General features: G+C 41.4%; 2 protein-coding genes across 6 annotated transcripts in view; one reads left to right on the top strand and one right to left on the bottom strand.

Moving 5' to 3' along the window:
• The window catches only part of KIF24 (kinesin family member 24), a 32,657-nt gene extending 9,707 nt beyond the window's left edge, over positions 1-22,950 (bottom strand). For 2 of the 3 annotated variants that reach the window (XM_083817825.1, XM_083817827.1), the window contains exons 1-10: positions 22,824-22,950; positions 22,169-22,240; positions 20,799-20,892; positions 15,580-16,210; positions 11,912-12,101; positions 9,971-10,068; positions 7,650-7,865; positions 6,115-6,202; positions 4,074-4,195; positions 2,309-2,414 (exon numbers count right to left, since the gene is read on the bottom strand). In XM_083817825.1, the coding sequence (XP_083673951.1) occupies positions 2,309-2,414; positions 4,074-4,195; positions 6,115-6,202; positions 7,650-7,865; positions 9,971-10,068; positions 11,912-12,101; positions 15,580-16,196 (1,437 nt within the window). In that variant the 5' untranslated portion in view covers positions 16,197-16,210; positions 20,799-20,892; positions 22,169-22,240; positions 22,824-22,950. Of the gene's footprint in view, positions 1-2,308; positions 2,415-4,073; positions 4,196-6,114; positions 6,203-7,649; positions 7,866-9,970; positions 10,069-11,911; positions 12,102-15,579; positions 16,211-16,482; positions 16,567-20,798; positions 20,893-22,168; positions 22,241-22,823 lie in introns of those variants that run through there. The other variant, XM_083817826.1, reaches the window with a different exon arrangement.
• Positions 22,951-23,085: 135 nt separating this feature from the next.
• Positions 23,086-27,877, top strand: NUDT2 (nudix hydrolase 2). 3 transcript variants are annotated; one of them, XM_083817845.1, is made up of 3 exons: positions 23,086-23,107; positions 23,588-23,731; positions 26,974-27,877. In XM_083817845.1, exons 2-3 carry the CDS (start codon positions 23,599-23,601, stop codon positions 27,282-27,284), a joined length of 444 nt encoding a protein of 147 aa, XP_083673971.1. In that variant the 5' UTR covers positions 23,086-23,107; positions 23,588-23,598; the 3' UTR covers positions 27,285-27,877. The 3 variants fall into 3 exon arrangements, with proteins under 3 accessions (XP_083673971.1, XP_083673972.1, XP_083673970.1); XM_083817846.1 differs by lacking the exon at positions 23,086-23,107 and adding an exon at positions 23,129-23,144; XM_083817844.1 differs by lacking the exon at positions 23,086-23,107 and adding an exon at positions 23,198-23,339.
• Positions 27,878-27,977: the final 100 nt, after the last annotated feature.

The following is a 27,977-nucleotide window of genomic DNA, read 5'->3' as shown; positions in this document are numbered from 1 at the left end:
GCTACTGTGGGCCTACTGCTGCCCTCACCATAACTAACTCGTTTTTAGTCAGATTGGGTGTACACCAGACTAGGCTGCAGCTTGCATGGCAGGTGTACACTGGATTCATAGACCTGTAACATCCTAGGAACACAGCTTTCTGAGCTTTATCTCTCATAAATTCCTTTCTTCTAAAAGAAATTCTCTCCCTTCTGAAAAGTAACAAAGCACTGCTGTTCGGACAACAGCAGTGCAAATTTCTTATGCCACTGACAATATCGAATATTTCATACCAGAGCTTTTTCATATGAGCTAAACAAAGGCATATTCCTCCCCATACTGATTCTAATCTGCAGTCTAGATGTTCCACCCGTGTACACTGCGAGTGCGGGTACACTGCGCTCTGTCAGAAGGCAGATGATCTCTTTCCTCCTCACACCGGTGCAAAGCCCCACACCCCACCAGCAGGAAGAACATGAATCAGCACCAGTTAGCTGTGGGGGGAGATGGGTTCACGCCCAGTTTAAGGCCGTGCTCAGAAGGCAGTACAGATGCAGCCTGTCTATATAAACACTTCAACGTGGCCTTTGAGAGGCTAATAATTAAGAAATATACACAGAACTTCAATTAAAACTAGAAGAACATGTGCAGCTAGCTACACCCATGCCTGTCACAAAACACATCAGATGTTCTTGTTAGCAGTCATCAACAGAGGTAGCTGGTATTCCCGAAGAAATATCTCATTTTATTACCAGCCTTGGAAAAAGATGTCATTTTCAAACAGAGGTTTACGCTTTTTTTACCCTGTTTCCACTGGAATAAGCAGAATAACATCACACTGCATATCAAACCTAGATGCTCTCTAATACCAGCAGAAGTGGACTGTATAGCCACAAGACAAGTCATTTACAAGATTTATCATGGGAAAAATAAGGAGATGACAATATTGTCATGGTGATACTGATACTAGCATGAAGCAGCCTTCCTACATTTAAAGGAACAACACCCACTTGAAATTACATCTATTTCTTTCTTTTACAAATTTTATTAAAAATCACACCTCTAGCAACATCAAACTATTCTAATGTTTAATCCTGCTTCTCATAATTGCAGTATCTGAGTATCTTCTACCTGAAATCACCACAAATATTTAAACTAGTAGCAAAATACAAACTTTATGTATTTTAAGGCTAGAAGAGAACACTACGATCATGAAAGACAGAGCTAGGTTTCACAGGCTGCAGATTTACCCAATGATGCCTTTTGTAGTTAATGCAGTCACTACTTCTAGATTGCCTAGGTACTTACTCTGCAAAAGTGTACACACTGATTTTAAAGTTCCTTTTAAAACAGTCTCACAAACCCACATTAAACCTCAGTCCTCAGGAATAATTTTTGTTCAGGTCCTGATTCCCCACAACTGTTACTCATCAGCAAAAAAAAAAGCACGAAGTATGCAAACACATTCACTTTACAAGCTATCTCCCAGTTTGAGTGCTAACAATATTCCACAGCAGGATGGTCTTTGTGCAAGAAAAGCTTTCCTCCATCCTCAAAACAGAGCGAGCCACCTATTTACTGCATGCTAAGAGCGTCTACAAGGTATGGTTGTGTACAGCAACTTCTGCACTGCTGACTCATACTCAGTGATTGCAAATCACCTTCATCTCACTTAAGAAGCCCTCAGTCATCAGTGAGCTTTGTTCTTTTGAATTAAAGGAGCTGCAAAGTCTTCTGCACAATTTATACTTAGAGGTGCTTCTGTGGTATATTAAATAGCATTTTTCTGCTCCTTGTCCCTCTTAACATAACTGTGTATATTTATAAGAAAAGACGGGTTGCGTTAAGAATGCATTTCTTCCTGTTCCTTTTTCTCCCACATGTGCATGCTAGTTCCTGGGCTCTTGAGTATTTAAGCCCTTTGCTCCTGATTTGACAGAGAAGTCTGAGTTCAAGTGGCGAAATAAGCAAAAGGAACAGATGTGCTTTTATGAAACATATATGGTAATCCCAAGCCAATATTCTCTGGAAGGAAAAGGGACAAACTTTCTACATAAAATATGAGACACTTGGCATACTATAAGTAACATTTTCTACACTGTGTTTACCCAACTGGCTGTAAGAATCAGTCAAAAAGACTTTATTTTCATCACAAAATCTTTCCCCTCTTAAATTGTCTTTCAGTCACGAGACAAATTAAACTGGAAAAACTTAGCGCTCTGGATATTTTTTGCCCTCCATTAAATCCATATACATATTATTCTATGGTTCATTTTTATCCAAAAATCAATTAATTACAAAACCTCCTCCAGACATGCTAGTAGCTTACTGCTAAAAGACTTTGGTTTATTTCTGCTCCTTCCATTTTTGTTTGTCGATCTGAGTCTCTGGCATCAGCTGCCCTTTCACTGCCAGCCAAGTCAATGAATGATATCCTAGAAAAAAAAAACAAAACACAAAGTTGCATTTATCTTAGGGGCTTCTTTTTTTTTTTTCCTATTTCCTTTTCCTTTTTTTTTTCTTTTTTTCTTTTTTTAAACCACAGAGAAGCAACACTTGAAATCAGAAGAATGATTAGCAATAACTACCTTTGAACAAAGAGAAACACCCACTGGAAGTATCTGAAGCATCAAAACAAGCATAGCAGCAGGACAGTGTCAGAGAATTCTGGCACTAGCACAATCATAACAGAAAGTAAAATTGCATGTGATGAATGTGCTTGACAGTTTAATAGATAAGGTCTTTAAAGTGTAACACATTCATTATTCTGGATAATCACTCTGTTTGTAGCTTCCCAAGAAGTTTAAAGTTTAAAACTACTACAGTTTAAAAAAAATGTAAATTTATTGATTTTTTTTCCCCGAGGAAAACAGACAACTGCCATGTCAAATGGGAATTCAGGGCAATAAAAACAGAGATTGCTGGTGTAGCAAATGCAGCTTTCCGTGCTCCTTTTCCCTTTCTTCCCCAAAACTCCATTAATCCTTCTCACATTCACTAGCTCTGGGTGCCAGCTACTGAACTGACTGTTGCACCATATCTTCATTTTTGTCCTCCCTTTTCTGGAAGAGCTCTGACTTCTCTTACAGACATATTTTGAGGTCCCTTTCCCACTCCAGTTCCACCTCATTTTCAGTACAACAACAACAAAAAAAAAGCCACACATGCCACACCTACATAACCACATACGCTTCTATTTCTAAACTGCCTGTTCTGCCTTTTCCTCTCTTCACTATTTGTGGCTCTTCCATTTTGCCTTGTATTTAAAATAAGATCCTGGGAAGCAAGACTGCATTGTAGTTGCTGGAGGGGTGTGTCAACATATTTTTTGACACTCAGCATCGATACCTAGACCTATTTCTCTAGGTCTCTATCCTCAGACCTATTTCTTGGGGTTATTTAGTCTGGAAAAATGATGACTGAGAAGAGACACAATCGCAGTCTTAATAGCCGCTACAAAAGGAAGTAAGCTGCTCTTTTTGTCTGGTGCAGATGGCATCAGAGTCACATTCTCACATTAACAGAGGGTTAGATGAGGTACTAGTATTCCTCTGACCAAAGGTAGACATCTGTAATGGAACCATCTCCACCTGGGCTAGTCACCCCAGGCTCCCTTTGTAGTCAATTACAGACAGGAGAGAAGTGCTTTTATGGCAGATGGATTTGCCTCTGTTTTTGGCGACTTTGCAGAAAGGGATGAACTGGATCCCAGAAATTACTTTCCTTTCACTGAGTTCAAAGCTGATGACCTCACACGTGGATGTCTCCATTGCAGACATCTACCTTTGGGCAGATTAACGCCCCAGACAGGAAAAGGATTTTAACGCTGAAGATGAAGGGCTGGATTTGATTGACGAATTTCTTCACTGGAAATTTTTACAAGCAAGTTTGACAATCCTCTCACAGCTGTGAGTTAAGCACAACCCCTTCGAGCAGAGAAAGGACTATGAAACTTCATATATTTCCTTTGAATTCTATCTCCTGATTTAACTCACAGATGCCCACAAACTCAATACCTCCTCTTAGTCTGCCTCTCTGATGTCCCTGAGGTTGATCTCCTCATCAGTCCTGAGCAGTCCCAGTTCTAGTCTTACCTTCCAAATGTCCTGTTGGCTGTGTCTTTAATTTGGATTTGGATGATAGCATGAGATCGAGAGGAATCCGAGTTGACTCCAGTAGCTCCTGTGCTACGTTCTTTCCCCCCCTTCAAAATCACCTGCAAAATACGGGGGACAAAATCCAAGCAAGAGGTAAATAAAAACAGTTTCTCAGAAAGAGATTTTCCCCTCATAAAATGAAGTTATACTAGGAGCAATGCTTCATTACAGCCTTGAAATTTTGGTGCAAGGGAGATGTTAAGTAAGACTGGATCCCTTCCAATGTTTCTGTCAGAACTTTGGGTATGGATTTGTTTGCAGTGATACTATGGAACTTAGAAAGAATAATGCAGGTAAGAAATTGTTGCATTGCACACTCACTCTGATTTGCAAAATATCTAGACTATAATATCAAAAACAAATGTATGGAAGAAAAGAAAAAGATTGCAGAGATAATCTAAGAGATTTGTGGGATTGGCAAGTTCCCCCCCCTCACTTTCTCATTTAATAGATGGGTACTGCTATTCAGAAAATTATACACAAAACACCAAAACCTTTCTCAATCTCAATAACTAAAAGAAATTATACTACAGGAGCAAGGAACGAAGTTAAAAGATCAAGAGCAAAAGAGCAAAGGCTCCTTCAAGTTCTAACTCTGGATAATTCACTTTTGCAAACTTTTAAGGACTGTTGCTAGAAGTCTAGCACCAGCTGCACCAGGACATTCATAAAACAAAGTAATTAATTTTGCTTCTAGTTTTAAGAACAAATTTAAATATTATCTACCAAAATCAATACATTCTCAGTTGACAGATGTGCATTATTCATGCCTTTCAGTGGCCAGTTCTCAAACAGTAACCTAACCAACTGCTGCAGCTCCCAAGCATTACGTTAGTGCTAAATGCAGCTAATTTCTGAACCAAGGCCAACATCAATGAATATTTAATAACTAGGGATGTATTCAAGACTCTTCCCATATGTCTGTTGCAGACAATTCAGAAGCTCTGAGTCAAGCTAGTGACATTTCTGTGTTCAAAAGGGCCTATGGACAATATAAAATCAGTTTTTTGATGAGATACCTGTGAGAATAAAGTCATTTAATAGCTCTTCTCTGTGTGCGATGTGATAATACAGAGGAATGTGTTAATCAACCTCATAGCAGATTTACACTCTAATTTACAGAAGCATTGCCAGCATGTCCTGAAGCTTCGAGTTAATGAGGATAAAGAACAAAGTTAAATGGAATATAAGTGAGAACACCGTGCCAATTTTAATGAGTCAATTACACTATCAGGCGCTTGTAATTTACAGTTCCTTACTGAGAAAGGAATTAAGCTATTCAAAGTTAAGCTAAACAGAAGACAGATTTAACCGGATTGCTTGCTGCAGGACAGTGCAGAAAATTTCCCAGTACTCTTGCTGGGCTCAGCCAGGCAAGGAAGAAAATCCAAAGCTTTGCTTGCACTGAATGTCAGCTACTGTTTAAAGATCCTAATTTTACATGGCTGCTATTACCCACCATTTTCTAAGCATTGTCTAAATCCTCGTTCAGCTCAATATTTCTTAAGTATTTTCTGATTTTTAGTTCTATTACTTTTCAAATTTATATCTTTTGTCCCACTCCTGTGTATCTTTTATATAGAAATGTTCACAGAAGCTAAAGAAGTCACACTGGGAGAAATACACAGATCCACCTTACTGCATCCCTTGCTGGAATGCTATTTAATTTCTGGAATAGTGACAGCAGTCTGTTTCTTGGCAAAGATCTTTCCATAAGGAGTGGCAGCAGAAGCAACAGCTGCAGATCAACAGCTTGTGTGTCTCTAACACAAGTCACGCTGACCCACCATGCTTACTTATTAAGGAAATATTAACAGTGCTCCTCCGTGTTCTGCTTGAGGTTACTAACTTCAGAACCTTAAAAAGAAGCATCCACATGTATGACACAACAATTAACAATTCTCTCTGCAAATGACTTATCTCACAAATCCATTAATCAGGCTGTAGAAGACAAAATAATGACAAATACGGAGGTTACCTCCAACAGTAGGTCTACAGAGTCCACCTGGACCTCCCGGAGTCCAACTATTTGAACAACATGTTTGCTATCTTCTCTTGCAAAAAGTCTGAAAATGAAATATCACAGAAATGAGATTTCTGAACTCCCAAATAGCAGCAATGAAAATACACTCCAGTACTATGACGTTGTATAAAAAAACAATCAAGACTACTGATTAGAGGAGAAGTATCACAATCATTCATTTAATTTCAGACCTAAAGAACTATTTCATTTTCAGTATGCACCACTGAAACTTCACTGTTAAACAGACACCAGCACTGCATTTCTGCCAGTTCAGGAATATAGTCAAGCAGAGAAGTAAATTACCACGTCTACATTTTAGAATTCCTGTATCTCATTGAACTGCAACTCAGACCTTCTGTAGGAAGTTCAGACTGTACAAGTCATGCTCTGTTCAAGTTTCCAAGATTCTTGCACAGGAATTTGAAGCAGCTCCCATAGCTGTAGAGTCTGAGTCCAGAGCAACTCTGCTGTGAATCACACAGAAGTGGTACAGTATACTGGAAGGATACAGGCACGAGGCTCAGGGAAGGAAGCTTAATCTCCTCTTTCAATGACATGTAGTATAGCTAGCTTACTCTGACTCTGTGGAGCTGCTTTAAAATCTTGTGCAAAAATTTTGAGAACTTGAATAGATGCTCACACCCTGAGGCAGAAAGCCTCCCTCTTAAGCCTGCCAGTGTGCTCTCACGATACTGCTTTGAAGGATGCTAAAGGCCTCCAGATGACAGGGAATGTTCCTTCAAGACCACTCTGAAAAGATTTCACTGCAAAAGTCTTAACTGACTGTTGTTGTATTTAGAGTTTTCAGCCCACAGTGCTTTTTTTTACACCGAGCATGTACTGAATTGTCCTGGTTTCCATTCCAGATGAAGCTCCTCTAAGGGAGCATGCATCCATCTGAACAAATCTGGGGCTGAGGTGCTACTGCTGAGGGTGGTGACAGCATCACCTGCAGAGGTGCTCTCAGTAAAGGAGCTCAGTAAAGGGCTCTGCAGTGTCAAGCACAAGTGGGACATTGACAGCACATTCCGAGACGGCAGTGGCTGGAACTGCAGCCCCACTGGCACAGCAAGAGGAAGAGGCAGAGGTTATGTTTGAGCAGGGAGAGATATGGACTCCACAATGGCTAGCATCAGAACTTCTGGTCACAAGAAGGCTCTTTTTCTACCTATGGGATGTTCAGCTGTTATATTACTGTAGTGTAAGCAAAACCATGAGTTCATATCCCAGTCATAGGTCCTTATTCTTACTTGCTTTTGTCTCAAAGCAATACAAACCAGGTGTCCTGTCAATGCAACAGCATTTAGTGCCAGTTTCTGCCTTCCTGTAAGTATTTCCTAAGAACAACCCTAATTAAATACATAACAATTTATCATACATGGTAATATGCTAAAGGTAATCGCATGAAACAATAACAAACTGATTTATAAACAGTAACCAACTGATTCATAACCCTGGGTTTATAGCAATACATCTTTTTATTTCAATACCTCTTCCTTCCATTTAGCAGGTCATAAAGCTGTCCACAGTAGATTTCATAAAAGCTGATCAAAACAAGTAGGTCCTTCCTTGACTGTGATGCTTCCAGGTGTCTGAAGATGTCCTTGGCAGCCAAGGCGTAGAGTCCTGGGTTCCGGTGAGTACCTATCATAGTGTAAGTCTTGCCAGCACCAGTCTGCCCATATGCAAAGCAGGTTGCATTGCCTCTGTAAAGATAACCTATATTTTTAGTGCCACATCTGATTTATTCAAGTCTATTAAAAGAAATTCTGCAATGTCAATCTCTCTCTCTATATAGCACGCTCTTAGCAAGGAGGTTTGGTTTGCTTCCCCACCTGGGAAACTACAAAACACTTAACAGTGATTCCCAAGCATGTCCTATGGAGAGCTGCTGTGTCACGGAGTGCTGGCTCTATTCTTTTTTTTCCAGATGCCAAAAATACGTTTAAGGAAGCTAAGAATTCAGTATTATTCTTCCAGCTGTTTAGATGCTGCAAAAGTATTGTAGGATTCTGAATGGGAATCCTACTGCTTATGAATCATGGAGAAAAAGGCCTGTGACATGAGGTGCAAATCAGCCACAAGTCAGGTTTTGTATCAACACACGTTGTACTTGATGAAGATTTGCAGCCCAGCACTATGATTAATTTACTGAGTGAGATTAGTTTGTCTTGGACTGCAGTCCTGCATGCAGCTAAGTCAATCTAATAGTTTGTTGCTGCTGACGGGAAGGTCTTGATTTTCCATTTCCCTGCTCCCAGCTGTGTGACCTGCCCCACTGACCTACTCTTCCTCTGTGCTGGCTCTGATGTTTGACTTTACTGCATTGACACAACAGAAAGCTTCTCATTTTCTTTGCAGGCTAATTTTCTGCCATTTCAGTGGAGTAAAGTATCTCACAGAGGATCATAAAATATGCTCAAATTGGCTTCACGTGACCTATGGGAATGTGCCCAGTAGAGGGGGAAGGAAGAGGATCAGCATCTTCCAGTGGCACAGAGCTGTTTGAGCTGACACTCGCTCCAGCCAGTGTAACAACAACCTTGGCTTTTTCCAGATTGCTGCATCTTTGTCATCATATCACCTTAACATTATAATGGCAATGCACGTAAAATGTCAAGTAGGTCTCAGGATACAGCTCTGCAGCACTTCATGTTCATCTCTGTTGAGGTTACTGCTTGCCTATTTCCCCATCCTGGCTCTTGTACAAGCATTGGACCCAAAAGTATGAGGTTAACAGACTCAGAGCTGAATCAACCAAAAAAGAAATGCTACATAACAAATGATTTATTCTCCCCCATACTCTGAAAAAAGACTTTTTAGCTGACTCAGTACTTCCTGGATGCAGAGAATTGGGTAAAAATGTAGGACTGCAATGGGTGAACAATTTCTTGGCAGCTTAGATTGCAGAATTAGCTCACTGTGGGGTCAGACGAGTATCAGTGAGGAGGATGTAGCAGAACGAATAGAAAAGTTATGGAAATTTAAGAAAAAACAGCACAGCTTTTCTGGTAGCATTACTGGATTAGCTGTAATGTGAAATCTGCTTTTAGTGATTATTATTATGCAGCAAGATATAAGCCTTATTCTCCTTTTTCACTTTCCTTTTCTCAAGAGCATGATACTCTGTTTCTGCTGATGATACTTGGTGATTTTCAGTACCAGTATGCTCCATTTTGTTACTTTTCAACATGGATACATAATCCTTTCCTTCAAAGATTCAAAAATGTAATTATATTCAAGCTTGTTACTTTGCAGGAAAATAAGATCACCCATGTATAGCCACCATCAATTTCCCATTAATCAGGAAGTATGTAATTACAATTAACCCCCTAAACAAATACAAATCGATAAAATAAAAATAAAATGCAAGGTTATTAATATTTTCTATTATACAAATCAATAAAATAAAAATAAATCACAAGGTTATTAATAAATTTCTATTGCCCTGTAATAGAATAATAAATACCCACACTATACAACACAGAAGTCTTTGTTAGAGTGGAGATTAGATGTCAGAAATGCTGGCACCCACTTTTTGTTCTAGGTTGGTCACAGTGTCTTTGTTACAGCAGAGGCCCGGTTTTAATTTCCTCTGTGGTTTAGATTTCTCACTGACTGTGATAAAAGTCTCCCCTGATTTACTTTGTCACAATTGCAAAGACATTCTAAAAGGGAGAAGGCAGGTGGAAAGGGTGAAATGAATGTATTTTTTCAAAAGATGAAAGCAGAAAAAGGAAAATTAAAGCAGTATATGAAATTGGAAAACAAAAAAGTGAGAAAATAACAAATGTAAGCACTGATGCCCTACCCGTTAAAAATATGCTGAATGAGAGGATGAGCTGTCTTCATATACACATCGTGATTGGTACATGACTCCCCAAAGACTTCATCAAAATAAAAAACATGCTGAAAAATAAACGTGATCTTTACATGAAAATGAATATGTTTCACTTCCCCTTCGCCCCCATTCAAAGGCAAATTTAAATAACAGAAGTCTTTCCAGTGACTTTGTATGGGTTTGGATCAGGTCCAAAACAATCTAGCACATTTAACATGCAACATGACATACATGGACCATTACAACTAATGAGGAGACTAAGGGTAGGAAAGGAAAAGGGAAACAAAGATGCCTTAATTTCCTATCATTTTGAAGCAGAACATACAGCAGCTGTCTGAAAAAAAAGGAAAAGAAAAAAATGAAAGGAAAAAAAATGTTAATTAAAAGAAACTCTCACCTATTCCTGAAATGAATCAGCCTACAGTTGTATAGTAAGACTACAAGAGTAAGAAGAACTCAAAAATTAGCCCTCAGTTGTGACTGGGTCTGTTCTCCAGACTTAAAATCTTTTTTGTGCCAGAGAAGACAGAAGCAAAGCCAGATTGTATTATCTCAGAAGGGGGCAAAAAACTCCAAAACTTCCCACACTCTAGAGCTGACCCAAAGCAGCAGGGTCTCTAGAAAGACTGCAAGTGCGTTCATTATGGGCTTCTCTGAGGTTAAGAATGGCATTTGTAGGGACAGTAACAAACAAACACCACATTTTCAAAAGAGCCTCCATAGGCTGGCGTTTAATATTGTGCTCTAATGATATATGGCGATGCAAATTAAGGTAGTAGATCCCTCTGAGCGACAGTTACTGTAATGATGCACAAACTAGCCACGCTAGCACGTGTGCAGGTTAAACTGGGAAGTCTCACAGGTCGGGTGAGCTCTCTGAAAGGCCTGCAGCTTGGTTCCCCTGGCTGTGGAGCTGGAGCGTGCCCCACCTCCCATCTGGTCTGCAGCCCTTGGCTTCCCATCTACAGGAGCTGGAGGCAGGGTGAGCAGCCAGATTTGGAAGCAGGGAAGTTCTCCTGGGTCCCTTGGAACAGAACAGCCTTCACCACAGCGTATTTTTGTTCGGACTATATTGATTTATAGCAAAATGGCATTTGTTATTACTGAGAGAACAAAATTAGTTAGCAGTTATTTCAGCCCTGAGATACTAAGGCAATAAGCACTGCCCAGATGCCAAATACTGTTGCTCCCATTGAGGGAGTGGGGTGGAATTGCTGCATGTGTCACACCGTAAAAGGTGGTACATAAACCGGGCCTGAGAGAGCTGCAAACTCATTTTTTACTGGATACTCTGAACAGTTGTTCCCAGGAGCCAGGCTGCAAAAATAACACCCAGCAGAGTGAGCACGGCTTGCTGCTCTCTAGAAATCGCTCTGTTCCTGGTGCTGTCAGTCAAAACTAGGAATTTGAGCTATGACAGCACAAGGTATTTGGGATTTGGAAACAAAGACCAGAGGGGAACTTAATTTTCAAAAGCATTTGAGAACAAAGAGAGGGAGGGGATGAGGGTATATGTGATTAATTTAAAACAGAATTACAGTGCAGTGGTAGCGAAAAGGGAACTCCTCACTGAAGAGGAGACTCAGCAGCAGGCAATCCTCCTGCAGCAACAGCATGTAGCAGAGGGTTTTATTTTGCCACATGCAAAGAAAGCTGCAAGAGATGTGCTTTTGAGGGATTAAAATTCTGGGCTCAGGTTTTCTGCCACAGGCTGGCATAAGTCAGGAGCAATTCAAACATAGCGATGGGGAGCTGATAGAAGAGCCCACCATCCAGTTCGATGCAAGAAACACCCTTTTCAATAAGGGAAAAGCCCTTTTCAGTTTCCCCTTATTGAAATTCCAAGTACAATCTGCTTTACCCCATCATGCAAGTGACCCATAAACACAAAGTGCAGGTGGAGTGCGTTACCTGTAAGATATATTGGGTGAGATCAACTGCCTCCTTCTTCTCATGAAGAAGTAGGGTTTCTTTATCTTTCACCGTGATGATATTAACCTCCCCGCGTCGCTCTTCTCTTAGGCCTAGGGGACGTTTTCGGACACACACTCTGATTTTCTCACTCTCTGTCCACGGAGTCTCTTTCTCTGAGGTACTGGATCTACAACAAAATTGTAGCTTTGCACTTTAAAACCAGACAACAACAGAAGCTAGAATACGCATAAATTTGAGTTGATTTCTTAGCTCTACCAGATAAAAGTTTCTGTCTTTAAAGGCGTTCCCTTAAAGGGAAAAGCTCTCATTGTTACCTAGTGAAGTTTCTGCTGTTTTTTTGCTAAATAGACTAATACCTCTTGTGCATTTCTGTTAAAAGAACAGTTGTGTTTTTACAGCTACATTCCTAAGCTTGTTGCAGAACTGGCATATTTTCAGTTGCCCACAAACATCTGATTCAAGCTGGCATAATATCGAAGTTAACTTAATCTTGCTGAAATTATTTGCAGTCACCCATAGTCATTTATGTACAGATAAAAGTAGGAACACATCTTGAGAGGGAAGTTGCATTATATTCAGTTACTTTTCCTCTAATATTCATTCTTTCTGTTTCACCCTGTCAAACAGGTTATGAGTATATGGCTCAACATAAGAAACGAGACAGTATCACAGTGTTCCTGCTCAGCTCAAAGACAATTTGAAATATTGATCTCTTCATTATCTCCCCTTTGGTCTTCTATCCAATTTGTTCCTTCTATCATAAAAAAAATTACATGGTTTCAAACCCCTGGCAAAGTTCTCTTCTTGTGTTTTGGCAAGTCTACTTCAGCTCCCTTCCAGACACCTTCGAAGCGTAAGGTCATTTAGTGTTTCGTTGGTTAACCTGCTGTGTAAAGCATTTTGCAATGCAGCATATACAATATGCTTGAATCTAACCAAAACATATTAATTCTGCCTTTCTCTTTTTCCAGCTGTCTTCAGACAAGCGAGTAACAATTTTCAGCCTGGACTTGAACATTCGTTTGTTAGGAAAAAAGTCATTTTAATTGAGCCCTTAGTTGCCCCAAAGCAGTGTTTCTGCCATGCTATTCAAATGCCCTTCCAAAATCTCCTAATGCAGCAAAGGAAAACTAACATATAATAGCTGCCTGGTAAATGAAAACCAAAAATGCAGCCAGAGTACAAGTTACTCGATGTCTCATTACACCTATAAGCTCATAATATCATTCCTGTTCCATTGTATGACTCCCCAGAAGCATACAACATGCAGATATAGATCTTAAGATGTGGTCTTCAAAGACTACACACAAGAAATCTTTATGGTAACTGGAGTCCCATTAATTTTAGTATGGCTTTCCTATGCAGACCAGGATCATTAACTTAGATGGAAAATTCCTTCCTCTCAAAAGAAAGGCCATGATACTTGAAATAAGATGCTACATAATTTAGTGAGAGCTTATGGATATCAGTAGGCACCAGATGTTGTCCATCAAAGGATCAGAGGCTCTGAAGTTTCATTCTCTTGTCACCAGAGTCTGGACTTGGAGATCTCCAGAAAGAGCTGTGTTTTTTTTTTGTTTGTTTTTGTTTTTTTTTTTTAACTACAAGCATGAAGGAGAAAGGACAGATTGCAGTGCAGGATTTGGAGAAAAGAAATCATGAATGCTTGGAGGTTCTGTTTATGATAGGAGAGGCATAGATTCTTTCTACGAGGTACCTTTAATTGAATATATTTTGTATGGGAACAGAATGTATTTTAATTTTATATGATGAACCTCAAGTTTAGATTTGCTATTAACCTTTCTTAAAAACACCGTTATAAAATACGATTTCTACTTTATTATTAGAAAAAACAATAATCTCAAAACAGATCATTAAGAATGAGATTAAACAATAGGTCAGAAGAATCACTGTGTCCTGTCTGCTACCATCAAAATCAAGTTATTTGCTGTGGGCAAGTGAAAAATTATTAAACATATTATAAGAGCTCTTTATCTTTCCACAATCTAACATCATCAACCTATCAATCTATCAACATCAATCTAACACTGTTTTCTAGTGTTTCTTATAGATGAGACTAGACAGTGGGCAAATCACAAGGTGACATGGGCGTGGGTTCACTGAAGGAGTTGGGCACTTTTAAAACAGGAATCAGAAACCCAAGTGTCAGCAGAGCGGCCCCAGGCCTGGAATGCAGAACATGCACTCTGTGGTCAAAAGAGAAGGAACTCAGGCGTGTCAGGAGCAGGATGCAAAAAGCCCACGAGATGAGCCATAACACTGGGCAGAGAAGAATGTGCTCAGGAAAAAAGAGAACAAGGGAAGAAAGTGAGAACAATGGAAAACACAGCTCTATCACAGGATTCAAGATCTTGAACTCCTCTAGCTGAACAGAGAGGTTATATTTCTTCACTTTTTACTTTCCAGCACCATGAATCCTGCCCTCTTTGTTCACTTTGCCTCAGGTTCCAGAGGAGACAGAGAACGCACTAAGATACCAATACATTCAGGAGGTTAGTGCACTCCTCTGGAAGGTGGGAATGGTAGGAATTACTTCTTTCCAGCAAAGTGGAGTTATAAACCCAGATCTTTCATCTCACAGTTTAAGCACTCTCTCAAACCACTGTGCCACCTCAGTACTTTTCCACTGTGGTGACAGCATCTCTCTCTGCACAAACCACTGCACAAAGTTATCATTTCAAACCCTGCCATAACAGCATCGCAACAAGCTAGATTCTGGTGGTATGGCTGCAGGGAGCTACGTGCTTTTGCCTCCTGAACTAGAATCTTCAGAAGGCTCACTGCAGAAACAGCTAGTGCCTGGATCCCAGGCAACTTCCAAACAGAAGCCTGATGGTGCTCTGACATAGTGGTATATCCCTAGACATCTAAATAACCAATCCCGGGAGACACCTACAGAGTTCGGATGCTTTTGGATGTAGTGATAGCTGATTTGAGTCTTTTTAGATGATGTTTTTTAACTCAGGCAGTTTACACAGTGCTTATCTGCCCAGTATAAGCCAATAAAAGTTACTTCATGCTTTAGATTTACCAGGGGTTCAGACAACAGTAGTCCCCCCCATTACAAAACACTGGAAAATGCATGAATGCTACAAATCCTGTGCTCATGGAGCAGCTGCAAGGCATCCCTCTCCCCATGTCTGTATCCTGACCCAATTATACTCATTGGTTCTTTTTAAAGCTCCAGTTCAGAAATTTCTTTATGAACAAAGATAGTTCACAGCATGCATCATTTTTACTGCGATAAACATGATGAACTTACCAACAGGCAACACATGATTCTGAAAAAATAGTATTTTGCAAAATAGTCTTAAGGAAAGAAAAACAGAAAGACTGGCCAAAGCACAAGGAAAACAAAGCCTTATATCCTGAAAGATAAGGCTATTCTTAGACAACCTTGGTGAGTAGCAGCTGGTGAATTCAACTGATTCCTTCTACCAGACTTGGAGAGTTGCAAGCGCTTATTAATATCTCTCTGTAAAATTTTGTATTGCTCTGTGCAGCTTTTGTAGTGGTAGTATTGCTTGTTTGGAAGCCATGAAGGCAGATTCTCATCCCCAGTGAAGAAAGAATTAATTATGACTAACTTGAAATATAGTAAAATAAAGGTAACTGATTATTACCTGATACAGGAATGAGGTAGTCCATAATTATACCCTGAAATGTGAGTTACTCTCTGGATGATGGGAGTTTCAGAATCCCCCAGGAGAGGAGCAATATCATCAGAAACTGTTGTACAGCTCAGTTCACTTTTTGTGCATATTCCAGGAGTATTTACGTCTCTTCTGGTTAATCTGATCATCTCTGAATCATGTGGCTGAGTGTGTCCCAACAGCTCCACAAGACTGTTCTTCTCCTCATTGGCACTGAAATCAGATGGCCCATATGATTCCGGCCCAGAGTCTTTAACTGTTCCGTCATTTTCCTCAAAGAAGGTCTCAAAACGCAGCTGTCTACGGGGACCCGATCTGGTCACCTGAGGCTGAATGAAAAGGCCACTTGGTTGGAAGTCTTGCTTGCCCAAGTCTCTTACAGTTTCATCTTCTTGCATAATTTTGATTATTCTAATGAGCTGAAAGAGTCGTTTGCGATCATTCATGTCGTGTACCCCTAGTTTGGTATAATCTTTCATGGAAACCTTGGCAAGCTCATCAATCTTCTGAAGGCCAAAGGCAGCAAAATGGGGATAATATTTTTCAAGTTCTGCCTCACAAAGGCATTCATAAAGGCACGACGCCATCTTCAAGCTAATGTCTACAAGAAATCAAACAAGACAAATATTTGAGTTGTATGAAACGTCCCAGGGGACCAAGATACTAATGAAGAAACCACACATTTCCCCAAATGCCATCACCTGCAGTTACGTTAGAAGATCGTTACAATACACTGGAACGCCAAACAATATAGAATATAGCAATAATAAAGATAAACTAAATATGAAGCAAATATTTTACCTATGAAACTATTTTAAAATCATACTTGATAGACAATAATGGGTAAGAAACACATGCTGCAGTGTTACTTACTGCTGCAGAGCTCCTACACGCCTGATGTCTACTCAACGAATGCCACAGCTACTGAAACCCGGTCCTCAAGCTTACAGAATGTAAAATGCCTAATTTTAGATACCCAATTTAATATCAGAGCACGTGGTCTAATGCGGTTCAGCTACCCCTGGTCAACTAATCAAAGGAGAAGAAACTGCATTTGTCATCACCTCATGTTGAAAAATGAGGATTGCTCATCTTATAGATGAACTATTGCAAAGTTGTAGTTTTGTTGTGTAACTTTCTTTTGTATTTCATGAATCTTGTGAGCATTTGCTAGGCGTTCTTGAACATTAGCTGAAACATTACGTGAAATCTGAAACACAGAATTTCTCTAAATCTATATATGCTACTGGAACGCCATACTTGCATTCTTGGGAAACCCAAAAAAGCAACATGCATCACTGAAAGGTATGCCAAAAAACCCTCAGCTCCTTAACTCACGTCTCTCGAGCAATACATTGTGCAGCTGTCTCTATCCAGATGGATTAATATCTGCAGATATTTTTACTTGTTCCATAAAATGGGAAAAGGATAGCCCCTCAAGTATCTGTTGCCTGCTGCCTTCTTATGTCTTTGTTTAGTCTAGGATCTTAGCAAACACAGATCTTTCTAACTTTTGAAAGTTACAGTAATAGCCAACAAAACCAATTTGTTTAAGACTAAATATTTCCCCCTGTAATTCAAGGGAAGTTCTTCGGAATGATTTACAAGCATTTCTACAATAACATTTTAAAAGAAAATACGGCCACTAAATATCACCCCCAAATTTGATCCAACAGCATAAAAATTAGTTAACACATTAAGTTACAATAACAACAAAGGAAAAAAAGATTCTGTTAAATTGCTGATTGTGTAGGATAATAGAGAGGCCAAAAGGTACAGTAGAAGACGTCTAAAGCAACTTGGAAGTTAAAGTCTAAGTTATGGAGAGTACTTAGCCATAATGAAATTATGTGATTCAGCAGTAACAAGCTTCAAGACAGAGCCAGAGGTGTGTAGGCAGACTTATTTAATACGTGAGAAACAAAGTTGTGTTTTTGCAATAGAAGGTGTTTGTGCAGTGGAACGTTCCACTAACGTTGCATATTCAAAAGGGACTGTACAGCACAGCAGTGGGGAATATGTTAAGCAGATAAGGGGAAGGTCCCACTGTCCCAAAATGAGAAGGATAGCTAAGGAAAACAGGACGAGTAATACAAAATCAGTAAAAACAAAAATCACGGGCCCTCTAGTCACGAGAGCGGGAAAAAAAAGGAAAAGGAGAAATTAACAGTTGGTCAAATAAAATTGTATGTATGTGGTATAGAAAGGCGTCGAGACATTTGTGAACCTGCAGTACTCAGCCAGTGAGGAAACAGGGGAGGAATCAGGTGTCGGGCAGTAGGGAATGTAAGGTGATGATGAACTGTTACTGTGTGCTCCTGCTTGCAGGACGCCCGCCATGGCAATCGCGAATAAAATAACTTCACAGAAGACCCAGTATGAAGAAAATTATTGAGATTTTTCTCACAAATGCATATGTGATGTGGCTCTGAGTCTTGAAGTAAAGCCATGCCACTGCTGAGATTATTAGATCCTAGGATCTAGGGAAAATCAAAAATTGAAAATCAAAAATTGACAAATTTCTAGGGAAAATCAAAATTGACAGAGCAGAGTCTGTACGGATTCTTGGGTTTAACTTAGACACATGTACAAAGTCTTTCGTAAGCATTCACAATTTCCCTAAGTTCTCTAACAGATCAACGCCACAGGAACTTCAGACTTCATTTCAGGGAGAGTCAAGTTCTCGAAAAATGCCTGTCTTACATAAGGTAGTTCCAAATACAAAACCAGACCATGTCCTGTCTGTCTGTATGCGCTGCCATGGGAAAGCTCTTTTAGCATCTCCTTTCATCAAACAAAAGACAAATCTGAGACACCAATCTCCCTGTTAAAGACGAAAACAATCCAGCAGATTTGTCTATTCCCATTCTTGTATCTTAGATTATACTTACATCTTTACATATGCTTATGTTAAATACAGACTGGCCAAAAACTAGTGCAAGAACTACTTCTGTATTAATGTCTATTTGGGTGATAATGTTGGGCACAGTTTTAAGAAGGAAAAAAAGGGAAAAAAAATGGAAACACTTCCCAAAAAAGAGCAACAGACATGGGGAGAGAATTAAGAATTTCAAACTCAAGGTTCTAACCAAAAATTAAACAAAATATATTTAAACAGCTAGAAATAACTGTGCAGCCAGACTTCCATTATCTGGGGTAACGAGGGACTAAGACTCTCAAAATATGGAAAATCCAAGTAATATAGGTACTGCAGAACATACAAGAAGGTTAATTCTGAGACACGTAAGCAGCTCAGTACGTCTTATCGATGGTCCTGAAAGTAATATAACTGCCTTGCTTCCCCAGATATAATAAATTCTGCTGGATCTAAGTGGTTCCAGGAGATAACTCCAGTGTCTCTTCATCCATAGAACAGCTATTACACAACCCAGGAAAACTCAACGTTGACTAATAAAGGAATAACAAATTAATTAACTATGGAAAAAAATTAAGCCAAGGTCATGGCTCTAGCATTTCGGATCATTTCAAAGCTCAGAGTAGACTATTTTTAGAAAATTTAGTCTGGTTCACACAAGAAAGAATTCAGGGGAATTATAGTTGTCAGAACAGATGATCACAATGAAACCTTTCTGGCCTTCTAATCATCAGTGCTCTGAAAGAATGGGGTGCCTGTATCCCCATAAAAAGAATACCTTGATTCGTCCAACATTGTAGATTGTGTCCGAAGACAGTGTTTCTAAAACTGACACATCATTTTTCACAATAACTTTGTAAAGAAGTAAGGGCAGTATTGGCATGTTTCCAAGAATCCTAAATTGTTAATGGTAATGCCATCTTCTGGCAAAAAGAGAGAAGACCTTTATTTTTCTAAAGTGAGTAACAGCCAGCATTCTCTCAGCTAGTGTCAGAATCTAACTTAATTTGTACACGTGAGACAGCGCTGTTTTTTGGTGCAGAAAAACAGAACATTTTTCAAAGCAGTAGTTTAATATTAAAGCCCAGCTGAGTCCTGAAGCTCTGAGTCACTTCCCTGAAAACTGGACTAAGACAAAAGCCTAAGACTTCTTAAAGTAGTTGGAAGTGACAACTGTTTTGAGAAAGAAGGGAGTCTGGAGGCATAATTCTCTGCAAGCACTTAGTTCTAAGGTCAGACAGGGGAAGGGACCAGTCAGCCCACCATCTTTGTGTGGCAAACCTGAGGCCTCTACAACTTACTTCTTTTGCAAAGAAGTTTTACATAAATCTTGAAAGTCTGCTAGATGCTGGTAATAGGTGAGTACTTATTGTAACGACGTGCTAGAATTTTATACAGAGGGACCAACTCAAAGCACAGAATAAGTTCATCAGAGAAGAACTGTTTCCGTGTTCGAAGGTTTTTAAAGGCTACAGAGGTGGGAAACATGTCAAGTATAAATAGTGGAAACCAGTGATGACATTTTATGTATTGTGAAGGAAATCAATGTACCACAAAGTTATGCTCCAGGATCCGATCCACAATTTTAAAATGCTTTCAATTATTAATCAGCTTTTAGACAGATGTTTTCATTCTCAACACACTTTTCTAACTGAAGACTGGCCTTCAGATACTCACTCTGTGAGTGTCAGTCACTCTGCATAACATAAATCTCACAAAATCCCTACATAAACTATATTAAGAATAAAGCAGCCTTAGGCCAATATACCTGGATCCTCATTAAACTCCATTATATTAAAGACCTCAGTGCACCGCTCGCTTGAGTAACACTCAAGTGTTATCCTTGTTATCCCACTGTGGCTCACTCATATTTACCCGACAATTTTAGTTGACTTCCTCTGATACTCCTTATTGTCACCTCTGAGACATAGGACTACTATCACTATACCTCAATTTTAAACTAAGGAAATCAAGTCATGAACAAGTGAAGAAACCTTATGTGGCACTCCTAATCTTACAAATGTAAATTAATGCATCTATACATTTAATTCTGTAAGTAATCTAACATAATTATTCTAAACCATAAGCTGCAGTCTGATCATTAAATATTCTTATTAGAAACAATTCTCATGGATATCAGGTAATAATTGTGTAAATTGTCTATTGTGTAAATCATTCCAGTTTACAAACTGCATATAAAAAACAGATGTTAAGAACTTCTAAAGATCTGTAAACACATGTAGCAGGTAGGTATGTTTCCTCTTCCAACCACAACTACACCAGGGTACGTTCTCATTACTTTAAAGCACATTACCCCAAACACGTCTTCAGGTGCTGTGCCAAGGTGTTCGTTGGTTTTTGAGGTACAGAGCAGAAGACCAGAAGGAAGCCAATTTTTACTGACAAACCTACAACAGAGAAAAGGGAGACTTGTTAACTCATGTTACCAGTCATACACTGTTATTTTTTATTCATCTGAACATGAAGCTCTTTTGTATCTGTTATCCAAAGCGAAATCTGATTAAACCCTCCAGAAACAAACGGCTAATTTGCTTTTCCAGGGAACCACATCAAATGCTTTACCTTTAATCATTCTGATCCCACCCCTTGGACACTAAGGCATTCCTGTGAAGAAACAGCCACGGTGTGGTTGCACTTCTATAAGCACAAGCTCCACAGTAAGAGATAATCTCTACTGCAAAACAAGTTCGTAATTTTAGTCTAATGAAGTAGATAGGGAGCTACGAAGCTCCAATTCAAATATTTACAGATCACTGCTGCAGATCCATTCATCAGATCGCAGGATCATGCTACGGAAGCCCCTGAACACATACACAAAGAGGTAATAAATGTTCTGACATTAGTTGGAACAAATGTTGTAGCAGTCTGTTTTGAAAATATGCGGAAGAAAGCTGAAAAATACCCACAGAAAACCACCTATAGTTTCCATGTAATAAAAGTAGAAAGAAAGGAACATGTTCATTGTTAACTGACAGCTATTTTATAGTTGGACCAGGATGCAGGCCTTCTCCCAGCACCAACACTTCTTTCTTTGCTCCTAACATACCCGAGTTGCTTACTATAGCTACGATTACAGAATCACAGAATGTTAGGGATTGGAAGGGACCTTGAAAGATCCCCTAGTCCAATCCCCCTGCCAGAGCAGGAACGCCTAAATCATGTCACGCAGGAACGCGTCCAGGAGGGTTTTGAATGTCTTCAGAGAAGGAGACTTCACAGTCCCCCTGGGCAGGCTGTTCTAGTGCTCTGTCACTGTCACCATAAAGAAGTTTTGTCTCGTATTTAAGTGGAACCTCCTGCGTTCCAGCTTGCACCCATTGCCCCTTGCACTATCATTGGATGTCACAGAGAAGAGCCTGGCTCCATGCTCCTGACACTTGCCCTTTACATATTTATAAGCATTAGTAAGGTCACCCCTCAGTCTCCTCTTCTCCAAGCTAATGAGACCCAGCTCCCTCAGCCTTTCCTCGTAAAGGAGATGCTCCACTCCCTTCATCACCCTCATGATGAAGACTGGAAAACGACAGGTCCGATGTTGTTGCTCCCAATTTTCCATAAGCAGAATGAGAACCGTTATCAGCGTGCATAGAGTGACGGCGGGCACACTGCGTGGCCTGGGCAGGGCTGAGCGTGGGGCAGCATGCCTGGCTGGATGGCACTCACCTCCTTGCGAACCCAGCCCTTCTGTCCAAGCGTACAAGGTTCTTCCGCCTTTGGTTCCCTGTTGATCTCCTCCTGACCCAGAAAGCAGAGAAACGTGAAGGTTGTGCAAAGCGGATTAATTTCAGTGATATTTGAAACGGACGTAAAAATGACAACTAAATGAACTGCTTGTTTTCCAACGGAGCACTGAGATGCTAGTTACCATTATCATTCTTCCACACTAAACATAGGCTGGTGAGCTCAGCAGGAGCGGCTCCATCCCGCAGCTGATCCCAACAACTGCTCCCAGCAGCAGCTGCAGGGGAAGGGGAAGCATCCAATACTCAGCCACACGCCCAGAAAATCACTCGGCAGCTATATCGGGGTGCTGATTATTCGAAAACTGCGCCCCAGCCTCTCTTGCCGTCAGGGTTTAACAGCTGGCTTCTAACATTTATTTTATAATTAGAGCCCAGCGAGCTGCCGCGCCTCGGGGGTTACGCTTCAGGACTCGGAGAGGACGCGTTTAGCCCCGGGGCTCGGTCCCGGATGAACTTTTACCGTTTTCTTCCCAGTTTCGCCCCCAAAAGAAGCCTCCGCGCCTCCCCACGCGTTCAGCTGAGAGAAAACCCGCCCGGAGCCCGCCGGGGCCGTGCTGCCCGGTGTCCGTACGTACCCTGCAGCGCCGGGCCGGGCACCGCCACCCCCCCTCCCCCGGCCCCCGGTCCCCTCAGCGGGCGCGGAGGCTCCGGGAGCGGCGCCCAGGCCGCGTCTCCATGGCAACAACGCCTCGCCCGCTTCAAACGGTGGCGCGCGCGGCTCGCTAGGGAGGAACCAATCAGACTGAGGGAGGCGGGGTTAAGGGAATAAGAGAAGGGGGGAGAAGGCGCTGCGATTGGTTGAGGGGGCTGTCAGCCGCGCGTTGGTCCCGCCTCCTCTTTTCCCGATCCGGGAGCGAAGGTGAGGGCAGGGAGTGGGGCGTGCGCCGCGCTCAGGGGTCCGGGGGGAACCGCGGGGGGCTGCGGGGGGGTTCCGGGGGCGGCGGCGTCCCCAGCCCCAGCCCGGGGGCCCCGTGGGCGGAGCCCCGGCGTTATCTGTGCACGGAGCCCGAGGGCTTCTGCAGCGAAAATCAGAGCGTTAAATGTCCGGCTTTCCTGGTTCTTCATCATTTTCTGTCCCTGCGGTGTGCTGTGTAATGTATCAGCTGTAAAGAAACAGCACACAAGTCACATTCCGTGCCTCTTAATACATACATATATATATATATATTTAAGGGTTTTTATGTAGGCTCCTCCTTCCCAATTTGAAAAGGAAAGGGCTCCATTGTCGCACCTCACGGGTTGTTATTAAGACAGGGTTTAATTGCACGGTAGCTGCGAAGGGATGGACTTTTATCCCGACCTGCCCGAGCCCCACGTCATTTCTGCTTGCCCCCTGCAGGGAGCGGGGACATGGCGGTCAGAGCCTGTGGCTTGATCATCTACAGGAGGCTGCAGCCAGCGGCGTCCTCCAAGCCCGCTGACGGCATCGAATACCTCCTCCTGCAGACGTCTTATGGGACCCACCACTGGACGCCACCCAAAGGTGATGTTTGTTCCGATATCCCACTGCTGTGCCGCTCGCGTCAGGAGCAGGGGAGATTGCAGCCCGAGGTCTGCTGGGCGCTGCTGAGGTCAGCTCTGGGGGTGGTTATCAGCTGGCAGTAGCAGCTGATAGTGCCTTTTGGGCAGCTGGAAGGGGAGCTGTGTGGCAGAGCTGGTATTGGGTAGTACGCTGTCCCAGCCCCGGTACCGGGAGCAGCACAACGGGGATATTTCAGGTTCGTTGTAGATCTCCCTAAATGCTTTTTCTTATCCTCTGCGATTTCTTTCCGCTAATTTGTATTTCTGATTTTACAAAGTAGTGTTCTTAAAGCATAGCACATGAGCAGTTTGTAAACAGGAGTTTGTAAATTGGAAAAAAAAAAAAAAAAGCTAGTAACAAAATCAGCTGTGCTCTCCTATCAATGGAAAGAACAGAACTTTCCAAACCTCTCCCTCCCTCCACTTCACCAAAAGCCTAGTGGAGAAGAGTTTGCAGCCTTTGGAAAGCAAAAAACCATGAGCTGGGACATGACTGTTGTGAGAGGAGAGATCCATGCGGAAAGGTTCACTGGAAACACAGTAATTCAGGACAAGCCAGCACAATAGCAAGTGAAATGACTCAGGTATGTGTCTCACACACTCAGATCATATCGTTAAAGGTTTTGTAGATCAGAAACCACAATCTGATGGCAGCCTTTACTAGTAGCTTGGTACAGATCTGAGGGCAATAAATGGAGGTGCTATTACATTATATATTCTCTGCAATTTGAGTGGTCTTCAAAGGCAGCCCCAGGCTATGTGGTGCAATAATATAACTTGTATGCGGTGCAGACCTAGATTTAATGTGGCAGGAGCCAGAATGAGAACTTACAATCACCTCTCCAGGAGCACACAGAAGGCAAGCCCACGTAGAGCTACAGCTATACTTTGATATTTTTAAAGTTCCCTCAGCACCTCCAGCCTTTATGGGATTAAACTGTATTGCTTGGGTCCCCCCTACACAAACTTCATCAGCCTGATCCCTGCTCCTAGAACTGTGACTGCGCAAGTCGAGTCTGATGGGCAGGGGATGCAGGGCTTGTTTACTGGTGCAAATGGCTTTGAGGAGCTGGAACGTGGTGCCAGTGGTCCTTTTTGTTCCTGGTGGGTAGAGTGTATTGCACAAAGTGGAAACTTACTGAGCTTAGACTTGAGGTTAGCAACAGTCAGTGGGGTGAGGTGATTGCCTCTCCCTGTGCTGGTAGGCAGGAGGTAGCATTTGTGTCCTGTGGGTTGAAACTGAACCCTGGTCTCCAGCTTTTTTGCTACCTCAGCTCATTGCATGTTTGGTAACTGGATCATGATTATCATAAAAGGAACTGGTTACTGGCTGTTGGTGGATGTTCTGTGGGCATTTACTGTGGATGCTATAAAAGGAATCCAGCTGTTCGAGGCCGGGTGGATTCTGTTGCTCAAAGTCCCAGCTTTGTATATGTACAAGATGAAAATAAGTTTATCCTCAAAAAGGAGATAGCTTGACTTGCAGTGCTGAGAAAATATTTCTACTTAAAGCCTCAGCGTATTTGATCTCAAATATCTAAGACATCAGATGCTGTTTTCTGCACAGTTTCTTTTTGAAATAGAAGTGTATTTTGCATTTGAGATGATGTCGCGTTGTAAGAGGGTGGTTAAGCTTCTGATACACAAAGAAGTGAGTGAGACCTGTGGGCAGAGCAACATGAGCTCCCCATGTATCCCACTTGGAGTACTAAAGGGTTACTTTGGGTACCTGGGACCTGAGAGAATACTCATTTCTGTGATGAAATTGTGGCTATTTGCAGACACCTAAGTAGAAAACAGAGCGACACCAGTGGCAAAATAAAGCTTAAACACCACTCCCCGCCCCTTTTTTTGAAGCCTCCCAACTCCTGTTAAGTAGCTTTTTTGAGATCTTGCTTGGCTTGTTCTATTTATGGTCTTGTCTGGATCTTTCATGAGAAAACCAAATCTGACATTTCTCAACAAAAGTACAAACAGCTGGGGAAATGTTATATTTATCCTTTGTTTGTAATGGCACCTCTCATTCTAAGCAACATGAAACAAACAGGGTGTCCGAGAAGACCAGCTGTCGACAGGGCTAGCGTTTAGGTGTGCTGTATATCAGGGGGGAATATGTGAGAGAAATTAAAAATACCCATAACTGCCGCATATCTCAGTGTAGGAGAAAATATTGGTGGTCTCTTTCACGTGATAACTGCATCCATATGATTCTGGGGTGGATCATAAGCATCTGATCTACCATTGTGGTGCAACCACCTTTTAACTGTGTGCTTGGAGAAGTTTTTTTTTAATCCCCTGTGTGATTCATTCTGCTTTTCCAGTTGAAGTGATTTCATGATTGACTTCGTGGTGGTTTAGGATGTGCTGGAACAAGCAGGAGTTGCAGGAAGCTACTTTGGTTCTGTTTGGCAACTTTCACAGTTTTGTTTTTTTTTAATATAAAAATATGTTGAACTTTTTGTAGTGCTTAAAATCACAGAATGTTAGGGATTGTAAGGGACCTTGAAAGATCATCTAGTCCAATTCTCCTACCGGCTCAGGAACACCTAGATCACGTCACAGCGGAACGCGTCCAGGCAGGTTTTAAATGTCTCTAGAGAAGGAGACTTCACAGCCTCCCTGGGCAACCTGTTCCAGTGTTCTGTCACCTTCATAATATTGTCCTAAGCTGTGAATCAAGTGAGTGAAAGCTTTTTTTTTTTCTTTTTTTGAAACCCGTCTTTCAATTGGCATTTGTTGGTGTCTGGTCCCATTGTTTCTGTGCTGTTGGCATGAGTAAGAGTTTTGCAGAACTGAGCCTTAAGCTTCTCTGGGAGGGAAGGGTCGAGAGAGAGCAGACTCTTGCAGATCTGCAGTCCTCTCTCTTAGTGGCTAAAGGAAAAGTATTCCTAAGGTGCTCAGTCCTTAGCCTGAAGTGTGATCTAAGGTGGAGCATTACAGGTACAGAGTGCTTCAGAAGACAAGTGGAGGACTGGGAAGATTTCTCATGCTAACAGGCCACTGATAGTTTCAGAAAATGCAGTGTAAACAAGCATAAATGGCACAAAAGAGAAATCAAGAGAGGAATGTTTGACAAGCAATCTCTGTTCTCCATTTTCAGTTCTGTATCAGCTATGGTGTCCTCCCAATGTTTCCCAGTTGCCAACTGCATAAAGAAAGTCTGAGTTTCCGTCTTGGAGACTTACATTTTCACATTCTTGACAGGCCACGTGGACCCAGGAGAGGATGACCTGCAGACAGCCTTCCGGGAAACGCAGGAGGAGGCAGGTCTTCAGGCCAGCCAGCTCACCCTTGTGGAGGGGTACAAGAAAGAACTGCACTATCCTGTCCGTGGCAAACCCAAGACCGTTGTTTACTGGCTGGCAGAGGTGAAGGATTGTAACACGGAAATCAAGCTCTCGGAGGAGCACCAAGCTTTCCGCTGGCTGAAGCTGGAAGATGCTTGCAAATTTGCTGAATATGAGGACATGCAAGCAACGCTGAAAGATGTGCATCGGTTTCTCTGCTCTAAGTAATAAATACTTTTGTGAAGGATAAGGGGGCTTTTTGAAGGACACGGCCTGATTTTAATTTTGGCTGCAGAAATAGAGATTTCCTTTTATAAATCTGTACAAACTCAGTAAAGATACTTGGAGCTTTGAAATAATTTGCACTTTTTTCTCCCCTAACTAATGGAAAAAAGCATGGTCTGACTGAACCAGGAGCCAGAGATGTCTGAATTGAAACCCAGAACTAACAAAGGCTTCTTGTTTTCCTGTCTTTTTCTTTTTTTATTTTTTCTTGAAGTGGTGAGCAGTCATGAATCTCATTGAAAATCAAACACTTGGTATTTCTTGACTTGCTGGTGCAGATCTATAGCGTTGTAAAAATGAGCATATGGAGATTTTTAATAACAAAATGTGTACTGCAGAAGTTGCACCTTGCATTTCAAATGGGGCAGCAGTAATTCTGTTCCCAAACTCCTCCACTGATATGCTGTGATTGCTTGTCAAATCATTTCAGGTCTTGTTTGTTTGTATCATGAATTTATGTACATCACTAATGCACTGTTATGAAAATAGTTGCCATCCAAGGAGTCTTAATAAACTGTTGACATACAATATTTAAATGGTAAATTTGAAGTTCTTTTTTTATCTCTTTCTTTGTGCTCCATAACAGACACCTTGGCCATACATTATTCAAGGGGTTGGGAGGGGGAGACCTATGGC

Source organism: Anser anser (genome assembly GCF_964211835.1).
Source record: "Anser anser genome assembly, chromosome: Z".
NCBI lineage: Eukaryota > Metazoa > Chordata > Aves > Anseriformes > Anatidae > Anser > Anser anser.
Note: the sequence above shows the minus strand (reverse complement) of the source record. Positions and strands in the feature narration are given on the sequence as shown.

Excerpts from the sequence above, each read along its gene's own strand:
- NUDT2 (XM_083817845.1), top strand. The coding sequence starts at position 23,599 with ATGGCGGTCAGAGCCTGTGGCTTGATCATCTACAGGAGGCTGCAGCCA. Across the intron at positions 23,732-26,973 it reads CCACTGGACGCCACCCAAAG|GCCACGTGGACCCAGGAGAG; the intron begins GTGATGTTTGTT and ends CATTCTTGACAG.